Source organism: Mugil cephalus, chromosome 12 (genome assembly GCF_022458985.1).
Source record: "Mugil cephalus isolate CIBA_MC_2020 chromosome 12, CIBA_Mcephalus_1.1, whole genome shotgun sequence".
Lineage (NCBI taxonomy): Eukaryota > Metazoa > Chordata > Actinopteri > Mugiliformes > Mugilidae > Mugil > Mugil cephalus.
In genome coordinates this window covers 10,822,233-10,836,713 of record NC_061781.1, presented here as the reverse complement: position 1 = coordinate 10,836,713, position 14,481 = coordinate 10,822,233, and the positions used below count along the sequence as shown (strand labels likewise).

The window sequence follows — 14,481 nt, the reverse complement described above, 5'->3', positions numbered from 1 at the left end:
TGAGAGTGGAGTAAAAACGCAGTGTGAAAGCAGAAAATAAAGGGGTCATTGTGACAAACACACAATCTGAAATACGATGCGTTAAAAAAAAAAAAAAAGATCCCAGCTTTGATTTTTATTTTAACCAACTTGAAGCATATGTCATGGCATGCTGTAGTGTAAGAAATACAGAACGAATGAAGATTTCCGTGGCAGGTACAGGTGACAATGAAGGCGTCAGTGAGATTAGGTTCAACGTCCCCAGAGCTCAGCTTCAGCTAAAAGAACAGTTTGAACAGTAAGAAAGCAAATGACCGTATAATAAAACATCCTAGCCGCCCATTTTTACTACTGCGCTGTACTGCTGGACTTGAATCTCAAAAGCTGGTTTCCTAAACACTCAACGTTGCCACGGATATAAAAATACCACAGTCTGCATATCCATTACTGCAATTCTTAATTAACCCGGAGTTACAAACGACCCAAAAATTGCTTGTACGCTCCATTACGAGTTTGAACACCACAGCTTCACATAACGCATGCTTTTAATAAAAATAACAGTTATTCTCTTTCAAACTAAAACTGTGAACGTGACAAATGCTGATGTGAAGTCACGTCGTCAAGTCCGTTGCCGCCGAGTTCGGCCGCGTGTGGTTCTGAGACTTCGTCGGCGACGAAGCCAATACTGGTGCAGTATTTCAAGTAACAGCTGGGCAGCTAACATGACAACCTTAAAACAGAGGTAAAGTCATTAGAGTCTGTGGAAACTTCACATTTGTAACGCAACAGCAGCCGTTCGTTAAAGTCCCCCCACAGCCGTGGCAGCCGTAACGTATAGATCACACTGGTTAGAAGAACTTTCTGCATGAGCAAGCATTATAACTCAAAGCAGGTTTAGACCTTTAATTTAGTCTTGTCCTGTCAACCTCCGATATAACCGCTGGGTTTTTTCTTCCTCGTTCTTAGAGAAAAGTGTTGAATATTGATAAACCCGTCACACTTGAGAAAGAACACCGTTGTAGTGAAACCGAATAGGACAGCTGGTACTTTACGTATAATAAATGTTAAGTTGAATCAGGTCGATTCTTTTTTGGGGGGAGTAGAATCAGCAGCAACCACTTCCATGGTTCATGTATATTTTTTGAAGTGATTTTGTGAAATTAACTTTCTTTTTATATGAAATGTTTAAGTCTGAGATTTTTTTGGCTTATGCTAAGCAGCCACTTGGTGTGAAATGATTATGTTGATGAGTTCAGCGTCGCCTGGAGTGGCTCCTATCCCTGCTGTGGCTGTGCCTCCTGTATTTGCGACTGTAGTGACTGTGACTCCTCCGCTCTCGGCTTCTGTCGCTGCTCCTGGAGCTGCCTCTGCTGCCTCTGCCGTGTCGGCGTCTGTGGCTCTTCTCTCCGCTGTGACTCCTCCCGCTGCTGCTCCGGCTCCTGTCCCTGCCGGAGCTCGTGCTCCTGCTGCAGTGGCTGTGGTTGCGCCTCCTGCTGCCGTGGCGACTGGGCCTCCTCCTTCGCCGGCTGGAACTCCTTCTCCTCCTGCTGTGGCTCTGAGAGCGTCTCCTCCTCCTCCCCTCGCTGTGGGATTTCCTTTCTCTTTGGGAGTCGCCCCTCGTGCGATCCCTACTGTTCCTGCTCCTGACCACCTCCTCTCTCCTTCCATCTCCGTCTTTTTTCTTGTCCTGCCCTCCTCTTCCCTCCTCTCTGGTTTTACTTCTTCCCAAACCGTGGGAGTGCGTGCTAGACCTGGCTACCTCTTTTTCTTTGTCGTCAGCCGCCTTCACACCGTTGAGTTGACCCAGGACCCCCAGCATCATCACATCCCCGGGATCGCAGGTCTCCTCGCTCATTTCAGGCCCGGCCTCGTCCTGCGCGCCCGCAGGTCCCGGAGCTTTCCCAGTGCTCTTCTTCAACATGTTGCAGACCAGTTTCTCCCTGAGCTCCTTCTCTCTGCGTTGGAGCTCCAGCGCCCGCTCCTTCTCCAGCTCCACCCTGCGCAGCTCCTCCTCCTGCTTGCGCCGGCAGGCCTCCAGCTGCTGAAGGCGGGCTAACTCTTCCTTTTGACGGGCCTGCTGCTGCCTCTCCTGCTCCTCGCGTTCGGCCCTCTCTTTTTCCTGCTGCTGCTGCTTCAGAGCCTGAGGGGAAGGAGAACACGTGGAAAAAGGGAAGAGAAACGATAGAGATGAAGAATAAGTCATGGGGGATGCATGCTGAATATTAGCCTTTCTAAATAACAGTGGTTATTATTGGACCCTGGTTACCCAAATCAATTTTAAGAGTCATAACAAAAGTTTCTACAATCCAAATCAATGAGAAACAACATTACAGTCGCTGCGTTTCTGCATTAAAAAAATATGGTAACGGAGACGCCAACATTTCAAAAAAAAACTCTCAAATATCACTGAAACATTTCTACGCTGTCATAAGATGTTTTTTCAAATGTATCGATATGAAAGTGTATCACAAAAGTGTTAATTTGTAGTCAGTCTTTTTCGAAATTTCAGAAATATCACTTTTATTTTGCGAAAAAGTGGTAATGGACACACAGCTCGTGTTAACAACTTAAATCTTTGGTTTCATGTTGTGTCTTATATATTTCATAGTTTGTTTTTAAAACAAGTTAAATGGTGGACTGTGTCTTGGAAGCACTATTTTACTGGACTGATTTCTTCATAGTAAACACACTGTTCTTCTTTAAGCTGGATGTATGGTCTGACATGCATCGCCCCACAAGTGTAACTACATGTCACAGTGACGCAGACTGATTGGTGTGAAATGCGTTTCCTCGTCCAAGTCTCAGTGACTGGACAAGCACAGAAAATTCTCCCCATTTCTGCCTCCTACACACATCTACTCAGACGTCTTCCCTCTTTTCTGCATTGCAGTGATTTCAGTACAAGTTGTTGTTCAAACTTTAGTAGTTTCCGCTCCAACATGCGCTGCCCAGTGACTTACTGAATTTTGTGTGCAAATATTTATTGAGATACAGAAGTTTATTTTATGTTGCTTGCTATGGTCCAATTTTGTTAAAACGTTCAGCTAAACATCAGTAAGTGCAGTGTGGACTGTGGTTCGGCTGCATACCTTGGCCCTGGCCAGGAGCTCGGCAATGAGCCGTATTGATTCCAGGTTGCGCTGAGCCAGCAGCAGCCTCCTCTCCTCCATGGCGATCTTCATCTGCAGCTTCTTCTGCTCCTCCTCCTGCTGCCGCCTCACCTTCTTCAGGTTCTTCCTCTCCTCCCTCTCCCGCAGCTTCTGCTCTCGCTTCCGCAGTTTCTCCTCCTTCTTCCTCTCCTTCTCCTCCTCTTCGTGTTCCTTCTGTTTCCTGAACAAATGGTAAAAAAATCCTCATCTTATCACTGTTCACATTTTCTTGTGGTTTGAGTTTCACGCAAAAAAAGGCAGGGAAGTAATATTTCCTGCCTGAGTCCTGAGGCATATGGTGTTTTTTCTTTTTTAACCAATATGTGACTCCAGTAGTTACTATTGTGATTCAGAGTCTTCTGTAGCCCTTGCTCTTTAGACACTGGTTTTCATTTTCTATTTGATCTTTCATCATACCTCTCCTCCTCCCTGCGCCGCTCCTCCTCTTCCTTCTCGCGCCGTTTCTGCTCTTCTCTCTGCCTCTCCAGCTCCTGTAACTTCAGCCTCTCCTGACACCTCCTCTTCAGAGCCAGCTCACTGAGGTGCTTGCTGGTGTCAAACGTCACCTGATGAAAATTCACGCACAAAAGTGTTAACTTGAAGTCAATCTGATGCGCAGTAGCCAGATTCTCAAAATATATTTATTCCCTACAGATTGTATAAACTGTCTGAATAAACATCGTTTATCCGACGCCTTAATTAAAAGGAAACAGTAATATGATATGCAAGACAGAGAAAACAGGTCGTGTTCAGGTAAGTGCTTGTGAGATTTAACAATGTCTCTTTGCATCCGACGTATTAACCAGCAGGACAAAGTGTTTTCAGAGACTCTCCTCTAACCCTCATTTGGATTCCAGGGCTCTATTCTGTGGATTAAGAGACTCTGCTCTCCTTCATTACCTTCGAAATAAAGATAATGCGGCTTCAGTTCTCATTCTGCTAAAAGGTCTTAAAGCTGCTGTGTGACTCTGGACAGAACAATCTCGTTGCTAAGTTGTAGACATTTGCAGACGTAATGCACTGACGGCCTCACACACAAAAAGAGAGGCATGCATACCACATCTATATCTGTTATACTGTTAGACCTCATAGTGGTTTATAATACTACATGGAAGTACTTCAGATATGTAGAAAGTCTGAGAAAATCCTTTGAGCCTTCACAAATTTAATCTAAACAGTAGAAATACAACCTCCCTGACATACTGCACTGTCACACTGAAATTTACGAAATTTACTTGCAATAACATACAATGCATAGCTATAAACGTGCCTGTATTAGTTTGTTTCATGCTTTACCACTTTTCAACAAAGAAGTAGTGCTACTACTTGCTGTTGGCCTAACTGGAAAAAGAAGTGTCTCTACTGCGTTACGTTTCTCTGTCTAGGATAACATGTTGAAGAAATCACTGAAGCACCGAATCGAGCTTAAGTAAATTCAAAGCTGAGACACTTTTGGAGATGAGGAATCAACTAAAGCTCTGCTTCCTCATTTACAGTTTTTGTGGCGTGCTGTACCTTGATGTTGCAGGCAACTGCCTTTCCATCGTCTCCCTTCAGCATCAGCTTCATGCCGCGCAGAGTGTCCATGGCCTTTGTGAAACCGCAGTATTCCTGATACTGGACATAAGCTTCAAAGTTGAGATGCCCCCCAAAGCTGAATGTGCTGAAGTTCTTGTCGAGCATCTCCTCTCTGTATGGGTCCAGCATGGGGATGTCAACGTTTCGCACCTAAAATCAATAGTAGAAGTTATTTTTCAATTGTTAATTACTTAATATTACTAATCAAATGAACAACAGATAATGAAATATAAATTCTGTGTTCAGCTAAATATTCTTTTGAATGTGGACAAAGAGAAATGTGAACAACCTTGCCAAAAGCCTGAAAAACAGCAATGAGGACCTCTTCTGAGGGTCGGTCTGGGAACGGACTGTCCTTCTGGCTAAACCAGCGGCATGGTAGCCCTTCCAGGTGAATAGTGTCGGGTCTCTCGCCTGGAAGAGTCTCATTCATGTCCTTGGCATCACGGAAAAAGGAGTCCCAGTCATGTCGTGTAGGGAAGTCAACCTTATTTTCTACGGCACGTACCTGAGCAAAGAGAGGCACATAAATACACTCAGTGGCCCTTTCATCATAGACAACAAAATAAAACCACTGAGTCCAAAACAACTGCCCAGTAAACAAATGTATATCCAGTTAGGTTTAAATAATATCAAGTACATGTTGGAAGGTGTTGATTCCATGTTGTGGTCATTTTAGCAGCTGAGGTGAGACATGGAAAACTCCCTGTTTTTATGTAACTATTTCAATGTATGAGGCAGAATTAGTAGGCAGATCAATACACATTCATACATCATTTGTGTCATAGTTCTCACTGTCAAAAAATAGAGACCACAAATCATTGTTAACGGCACCACAAACTACAGTCTTCAGATTCACTATATATCAATGCAGCCAGCTGCCACAGTCAGCGTAGTATGTGGTAAACCATGTAAACCATACCTTCAGTACATCAGTAAATCCACTGAGTTTGATGGTCTTCCCATCCAGACGCGCCAGCAGGCTCTTGACCACCGTCTTGTTTTCCACCTCGCCCTCAAAGCGGATAAAGTCCATGGTGCTCTTGGAGATCCGCAGGGCTGAAAACTGCTCCGGCACCACCATGGCCTTTACCCTCTCCATTACCTCCCAGTTTGAGATGCTCTTGCCAGGCAGTTTGAGCTGGGGCAAAGCCACGCTGACTGTCATTTTGGCAATGGGCTTGAGGTACAAGTTGTACTCAGAGGACAGGCACACTGCCTCTGCAGTATCATGGACGATGGTGGTCATTATTGCAGAGGAAGCTGCAGGCATGAAAAGTTGGACAATCTGCTTAAAAAGGCGGTTTTAAAATAAGTAAAATGATGTTGCCGTGTTATGTCGCTTATGAGTAAGAGATTGTGCTCAACGATTCACAAATGTTTAAATCCCATCACTCCAAAATGTGAAACACAGGTCGCATGTAAGGTGTCCCTTTTAATGTATGTTTAGAAGTGTTAGCTCCTCTAAATGTAAAGTTTATAAACGTTGAATTAGCATATCGATATCTGAGGCACTAACCACGCTATGTAACGTTATGCACGCCAGATCTAGCTGTAGCTAAGTTTGTGCATATGACATAACCAATGTTGTTGGCCGAAACGTTGCTAAATTATAATTTTATGCTATCAGGTAAAAGCTGCTATTTTTAACATCTAAGTTTTTAGCGTAAATGTAGTACTGACTTAAAGCTGAAGCTAAACATATCGTTAATTCATAACAAAGCACAAACGAGAGATGTAAGATGAACGAAATGTCTGTCTAATATAAACAACGCACAGAAATGTTACACAAAATGTTTGTTACTACGTGACAACTGTTTTGGTTAGTAGCAACCGTATCTATGAGTAGCAACGGTATTGTTATGCCGAGCCAGCTGCTAGCTAGTTAGCTTCAAGTGTTCTGTAACTCTGACGATTCAGCTTTCCAAAAAGCTTTTAACAAAACGTTATACTAACGCGACGGAAGAATTACTCCAAACCCACCTGACATCGACTAGTTTCCGGTAAAATATAAAAATAAAATAAATAACAGCAACCTTATGGTAATGTTTTACGTAAAGCCAAACAAAACAGAGGACTACAACACTCAACATCCATTACTGAACGGCTAACTGCAGGTCACTTCCGCATTCAGTGAACTTTGACCTCAGAAAGAACCAACGTGCGACACATATGGCAAAAAAAAATAAAACCACATAATTGACCTTATTTAATAACAGCGACACCGCGCGGAACGATGTGGAGAATCAGGAAAAGATACCAAACGTTTTTCATCAACAGTTAAAAATGATCCTTTAATTTCAGAGAGAAATGCGGTTCCTAAAAAGCTATTTACACGAATTGCAGATCTAAAATAAAACATATACTGTATTTGCCCTATTTTTATGACACATGTAAATAAATCACATCTGTCTCCCTTGTTCATTTGTCACATAATTAATGAAATGAAAATATGAGATTGATAACTGAATGAAATATAAGCCTGAGTATTTTGCATCTGGTATTTGTAATAGATTCAGATCATTAGTATAAAATCTTTTCCTATTAAAAAACACCAACATTAAATTAGATCCATCATTGTTAGACAATCCAAATTCATATTATTGATACTTTTTATTGACACTGCAAGTTGTAAGATGAAGAAGAACTCTGAGATGATAGAAAACAGTTGCTTATGCAGTCTGTTTGGCACTGTTATTCTTTGTATGAATCTCACTATCACTGTGGTAACTGTTTTCTGTAAAAGCGAGAGAAGTGTACAGGCTGGGCATGGATTAATCAGACAGAGAAGGGCCCCCGGGCAAAAAAAAAGTTGGCACGGTTTCCCTGAAAAGATGGCAGTGGAATTTACATAATAGGCATTACTCCCTTCACTGTGCATGTAGGTCAGTAGCTGCAGTCAGACAGGCTCTCCACTGGGTCTTGATCAGCGGTCATCTAATAGATAGGCTGCCCGAGGCTGCCCCGGCCCAGGACAAGCTCATCGCTTCTGACCTCTACAAATCTGTTTCGACTCGTACATGACCGAAGAAAAACAGTAATCAGAGAAACAGACTCCGATTTAGGAGAATTTACATTTAAACTTGCAACACAATGTATCTGTGTTACACAAATACACTGCTTCCATGTAATCCTATTTTTATATGGCTGATTACATGTGATAAACATGAATACCACAGCTAGACGGGTGCCAGAAAAACATCAGTGCCACAAGAGGATTGTCGGAGCTGCAGTTATCTGTCCCGTCCCAGGCGCTGATTATATCGCCCTCTTAAACACACCAAGGCTCGTGAACATCGAATTCCTTTGCTTTATATGTATATATAAATATATAATTCTCCCTCCCCTCGTGACGTGCTGGGCTGTATAATCTCAACTCACGGGGGGAAACATGAAAGCTACACGTCCTCTTTGGCATCTTATCAGCAACAAAAGACTGGCAGCCATGTGCAAACCTAAGGGACTCCCTGGTGGCTCCCGTCTCCTCCTACTATTGTAACAAATTACTGTTTATCCCGTGTTGCTCTGCTTCTCCACCCGTTCCTTCAGCGAACTCTCTGTCAGGGCCAAACCAGAATTGTATATAAGATCAGAAATTGCATCACCTTCCACGCAAAGAAGATAAAAGTTCAACTTACACCCAATCTACTACAAACGAACTAATCATGCATAACATACTGATGAAGATTTTGGCCAATGTAAACAGTCCAGATCACCCTGATCTTTGTTTTGTCTTTTTAACACTCCAAGTGAAGACACACAGATACATGTGAGATACAATGAGACCTGGCTGTGAACATGTATCTGGCGCTGCGCAGTGTGGGCAGCTTTACACAGGAAGTTGTGGATAAAGTGTAAACGCTGGACCGACGCTGGCACATGGATACATCAGATCATCAATTATTCAGCACTGCCAGACAGGGACAATGACTTGTCATTGGTGTCAGCAGGAAGAGCGACCGACACAGCGTTGAGGCTTTGGTCCATTCTGACTGAGTTCCCCCATAAGCATTCATTGTGTGTTGTTGTTTTTTTAATGAGCTCCCATATCATTTTGCCTCACAACTTATTTGCGCTGTCCTGACAGAATAGACACAAAATGCCCTGTAAGTGACTTAGAAACTTTATGCAAACATGTATTGCTTTATTTCACATTTAGGGATGAGACATGAGTAGAGACATGAGTGGCTCAGTCATTTCAAACCACGGATGAACTTCACTGTATTTCACAAACGGTTATTCACAGACATAAAAACGGACAGTGGATCAGATTTACATTTTCTCCCCTACATGCAGCGGAGAAAAGCAGCGCCGGAGTACTTCTGTATTATAATACATTTCCACATCAAAGTGTCAAACCATATAATTACATAAAGCCCTATAGCTTAAGTAAAAATGCTACAAAATACTAAGGGGACATTCAAGACATCTAGGATGTGTAGGTGAGGTTCACATATCTGGGACGCGAGAAAGAAGTCGCTTTGCTCCTCAGCTGAACATATGGAACACATGATCAAATGATTGCGTACATGCAAGGTCGATTCATGGCTGACATGACGGATCCTGCCCTCGGTTTCAGGTGATGCAGTTTGTTTGATTGCATATTTACTTAAAGAACGGTGAACATTAGCCTTGTAATACGGCATTTGGATTTCGTTATTGGGCGTGTTTCAGCCAATAGAGAGAGAAAAAAAACCTCTGGGCGCAATCTTATAATTCTCCAACCAGTCAGAGAATTAAACTTGCTCAAAAAACGTGTATGACTACGTCGCTGTTACTCTTCTGTCCATAATCGCATAAAGCCCAGAGTGACTCCAGGCTTCCAGGATATTGATGAACTGGAACCGTTTCTAATTAACTTCCCAGAAGGTTTTTAAAGTGTTCAGTTTGTGTGTGATCTCTTGTCATAATGAGAATAATTACTATTTATTTTTTTTTTTTTTTTTGGAATGAAATGGAAATACTTGAATTTCAGAAAACACTCCACCTGATTTTCAATTATCAAAACACACCAAGAAATGTAGCAACGAGTGAACCAGTTTTGAAAAAGTTTGAGGTACATTGCAATCAGTAGAAAACTGTAAGTAAACTATGTGATCCCTGTGCTTTCACGCAGTAAAACAGCCTCACTGTGAAATGTTTCAAGGTAAATAACTGGATCTAAACAAAGGCTTGTTGGAAACATCTCCCCATCGGTGTGAGCAACACTAACCAACTCATTCTCTTTTTGGTGCCGGCAATCGAAGAACAAAAGTGAAAGGTTTAGGAAAAACGTTACGCTTTTATATAAAGAGTAGACTATGCATCGGAATGTGTGTCAACTTGACGATAGCTACGATGTTGACTAAAAACAGCTGTCATGGTTTCAGCTTGTGCGGTTCCCTCCAATATTCACCTTCAACCATCCTCAAAGTGACGAGTGCAAACATGATGACTGTACATCGCTGATCGGTACAAGAATTGTGTGGTTACGGCAGTTTGATTATTAAAATCTGCTACATAAAAAATACAAACATTTGTTGACGTGACAGAAATGTCCTAAAAAAATCAGCACCATCCGACTAGAGAGGGTTAAAATGTAGAAACGGAGTCCTAGAAATATATTACTCTGCAAACACAAATGTGGATTTGGAAAAAAAAAAAAAAAACGAGTCAAAACCTAAGTGCTTGTCTTTAGGATTGCACTCCTAAACTGAAGTGAAAACTGATGATGATGCTGCCTGTTTTGCATTTGTGTGAATGTAACGTGTTAAATAATAAAAATAAAAAAACCTGGTGTGACGTTAATGTGTAATGTTTGCTACCTGCTCCAAATAAAACAACAAAAATCACACTTGAAAACACCCACGGAGCAGGAAATGAGTTCCTGTATCAAACTAAATGCTACTGTGAGAACTGTGTGGTCAACCTGTGGAAAAAAAAAGAAACTGCAATAGGAGTTAGAATAAATAATAATAAAACTTTAAAATCAACTCTGTTAGAATGTGTAATATTAATTTTTCTCACAAAAATATCCGACCTATCAGATCATAAAGGTTTGAATGATAACCGGTTTAAAGTAGTGTTATCCGAACAGGTTGGACAGCGGTCTGGTTCGGAGAGGGCTGCTGGGCAGGTCCTCCCCTCTTCCCACCTCCCCACTGTCCCTGAAGGAGGCGCTGTGGATGATCTGGGCCCGGGGGCGCCCCCGATGCAGCCGGGCGTTGAGCCGACTCAGGGACGACTTCCTCTGTATGCCCCCCTTGGCCTTCCCGTTTCCCACCCCCTCCTCCGCTGCCTCTGCTGGGGGGTTCAGCAGCCGGAGTGGGTTCAGGTTGCCCTGGAGGACCCTGGGTAACCTCCAGCCGCGGCCCCAAATGCTGCTGCCGTTGCTGTTTTCGCTGTCTGACTCGGCTCCTGGTGAGGTGACCACTCCCTCCTCCTGCAGGTTGGCGGCCAGAGGCGCCGGCAGGTACTGGATGGCCCGCCTCCCGCTGTAATCTCGGGCCTCGGGGTCCGCCTCCCAGTCCGACAGCAGCACACGGACCACCTGTCAATCACAACACGTCACAGTGTTTTAAGGGCTAAAGTTCAGCTTGTACAAATCAGAAAATCACAATGGCGTCCATGTCTTTCTAACTGTAAAACCCACAAAATGGAAAATATCAAAAGTTATTCTTAAGGTCTTAATACCAGACAAATATTAACAATCTATCAATTTGTCTTCCAAATATTTGTCGATATTGGTGATCTCGTGCTGGTATCAAGCCCTCTTCACTCCAACAGGCAAGTTGGACACTGTTGCTATGAATAACTTTTCCGGTGTAAAAGAGTAGCCTCCCTCTATTGCTCTCCTCTCACCAGAGCACTGCATGCACATTTTCCTGCCGCGTTCTCTCTAGTGACAATTTTCCAAATGTCTCCGTTGACCTTACAACCCTTTTTTGATATCCAAAGCATGCAGGGTGGACTGAAACCTCAGCGTCGTTTCGGAAACACTCCAAACACTCCATGCTCTGTGGATAATTTTGTAGGATTTTTGCTTGTTTAAAGGATGTGGACACGCGTGTAGCTGCCAGAAGCACAACACTGTAAATGCTGCAATTGTACTGATCTAAAGGTGGCAGTAATAATATACCAAGAAAACACTATATCAATGAAGATCAACTACAGAAGCCAACAATGCAGGATATCATATGTCTACAATTAGGCTATATACTATGTTTTTTTATGTAAACAATCCCATATTGCATCAAATTCCACCTGATTTGCTGAGTAAAGTTAATTTCTTAATTCTTACTGTGTCTCAAAGCTAATGTAATGCCTCTAGCTTGAGCAGACAGAGTGCAGGTAACTGTGCTGCCTCACCGAGCAGCTGTAACACACGACACCCCGCTGCACCACCGTCCCACGCAACCCACCTGTGTGTGTCCATGCATGGCAGCCAGGTGGAGCGGCGTGTAGCCGGCGCTCGATCTCACGTTTACATTCACGGGTATAGTGTTCTCCTTGGCGAAGGCCAGCAGCTGGGAGAGGAGCTCGGCCTTTCCCTGCTTGGCCGCCCAGTGGAGGCAGGTGAAGCCCGTCACGAAGTCCCTCTTGGCCACCAGGCTCGGCTCGACGGCCAGCAGGGGCTGCAGGCTCTCCCACAGGCCGTCCGAGGCGCACAGCATCCACTCGTGCTCCAGCGGGTCCAGGGTCACGGAGGCGCAGTCCTCGTCGGTGGCTGAGGAGAGGAGAGAGGCCGAGTCGCCATCGCTCCGCACCGAGTCTCGGAGGCGAGAGCCGCGGTTGATCAGGGACCTCCGGACCTGCCGGCAGAACGTAGAAAAATAAACCCTTTAGAATGTTTTTAAGTTGTTTGTGTTATGCCACACAAAATAGTTGCACTTTCTAAAAGCAGTGAGCCCTGTAGAGTGTTTAATAAAGCCGCCAAATAAATAAAATGATCCAAATATTCCCTACCTGAGGAGAGCTACTCATCATCAGCTCTATGAAGTTCCTGCGACTTCCTTTGGGCGTGTTGATGTCACCAACAGGGTCCAGCCCCTCCAGTGCGCTGTCCTCGGACAGACAGCTGGTCAGCATGGCCCGCTGGGAGCCTTTCGACACCCTGCGCGCCCCCCTCGCCTGCTGGATGTGGGACCCTCCAGGGTGGGCCTGGTCCAGATCCGGCACCCCGATGACCGGGGCCGACTCTCGCCTCCTCCTGTCCCTCAGCTTCACCTCCCCTCCTCCGGCAGGGGTAGAAGCGCCTGTGTTGGTCTTACACTGAGACTGCGCTGCAGGCTGACCGTTGCCATTTGACTGCTTGTCATTGTCCAGGCTAGCAGACAGTGGACGCTGTGCTCCTGCAGAACCTTTGAAAAGTTTTTGCCACTGTCAGTCAGGTCCATGCTCGCAGTTATATATTATACAATAGGAGAGACACCACTGTATACACATCAATACATCCTGGAGAAAATTAATGGGTGTAGTGTTATTCTTCCTTTTTATTATCAAATTAGTTATTAATATTCTAAACTGCAGGATAGTGTGTGTGGTTTTGGTTATGTAATGGGTCAAAATGAATAGATCGTGAGAATTTTGCAGCGTATAAAATCAAAACAATAGGTACCGGCCTTCAAAACAATGGCCAAACCCTAATATTTCCTCATGTTTGTTATTCTACAGCAGGACCGACAAGGCAATACAACCTAAACACAACGATATGGGCTGTAAACAGGGACGCAATCAAATATAGTGTAAAGGATAATTATTGTTAAAGCGCGTGGATGACATCAAATGAGGTCTTTCCTCACCTGCCTGCTCCCCGTTGTCAGGATTACCGTTGACATACTCGTTGTCCAGCGTCTCTTGGATGTTGCCGTTGCACTCCGCGTGATCGTGGCCGCCTGCGCTCGTACGCATCACCGACCCCGCGTCGCCCTCCGCGTCCAGGCACACAAATTTCACGCCGTTCTCCACCTTCACGACACCCACGCCGTCAACGATGCGTTTCAGCGCCTCGCGATCCACACCTTCCTTTGACTGGTCATTTTTCCCACAGGCTGATAGGAAGTGATCGATCAGCTCCATCTGCTGGACCCTCCCTCCTCTCTCCAGCAGGAACTCCTGCACGGCTTGCTCCGTGCACCGGGACGCCATCATCCTCCAGGACGACACACACGGAGCGCAGAGATAACTTAGTTGTTTACGCGCGGTCGTTGCAAAAATGAGCCCATGTTCGTGCGCATTCGCTTAGGTCGGTGACAACGGATGAGAGCATCATCTTCTCGGGCCTCCTCCTCTCCTCCATGGGGAAGACCAGTGCCCGGCTCCTGCAGATAGGGGTCGCACAACCAAGCAAAACGCCTCACCACAGTAAAGAATTATGTTGCATTCACGTGCTCGCCGTAAACTCGAACTTCCAACCAAAAGTAAAATCAACCATTGAGTGATGGCATCCCAACTTTTGGAAACTGTGTTTTCCTTCATGTGTCGACTAAGTCGCTAAACCAGGATAGGGAGTAGAAGTATATTTCGTGCATGTATTAAATAATTAACTATGGTATATTACTTAAATAATATATATTTAATTCCAGTGTAATCAGAATCTGTTTACGGTCAATTCAATATATTGCGGTGCATAAAATTAATTAAAGACACTGTGTGGAAGTGGAATTTCTGTGGTCAAACTCATGCTTTCTATTAGGCATCAACATTAAGAGCAGCAGTTTAGTTACGCCGAAATCAACTTTATAATTTTTCCTTCTCGTCCCTTAACGTCACACAAGCAATGGGAGCGACTGGGAAA

General features: G+C 44.2%; 2 protein-coding genes across 2 annotated transcripts; both read right to left on the bottom strand.

The window, feature by feature from the left end:
• Positions 1 to 100: 100 nt before the first annotated feature.
• Positions 101 to 6,833, bottom strand: akap17a (A kinase (PRKA) anchor protein 17A). The gene is made up of 7 exons (XM_047600203.1): positions 6,690 to 6,833; positions 5,629 to 5,969; positions 4,996 to 5,214; positions 4,644 to 4,856; positions 3,546 to 3,694; positions 3,069 to 3,309; positions 101 to 2,119 (listed from the first exon to the last, which is right to left on the bottom strand). Exons 1-7 carry the CDS (start codon positions 6,694 to 6,696, stop codon positions 1,232 to 1,234), a joined length of 2,058 nt encoding a protein of 685 aa, XP_047456159.1. The 5' UTR covers positions 6,697 to 6,833; the 3' UTR covers positions 101 to 1,231.
• Positions 6,834 to 10,649: 3,816 nt separating this feature from the next.
• On the bottom strand, positions 10,650 to 14,065 carry sowahca (sosondowah ankyrin repeat domain family Ca). The gene is made up of 4 exons (XM_047600204.1): positions 13,487 to 14,065; positions 12,651 to 13,045; positions 12,107 to 12,496; positions 10,650 to 11,235 (listed from the first exon to the last, which is right to left on the bottom strand). The coding sequence occupies exons 1-4, from the start codon at positions 13,833 to 13,835 to the stop codon at positions 10,771 to 10,773; spliced, it is 1,599 nt and encodes a 532-aa protein (XP_047456160.1). The 5' UTR covers positions 13,836 to 14,065; the 3' UTR covers positions 10,650 to 10,770.
• Positions 14,066 to 14,481: the final 416 nt, after the last annotated feature.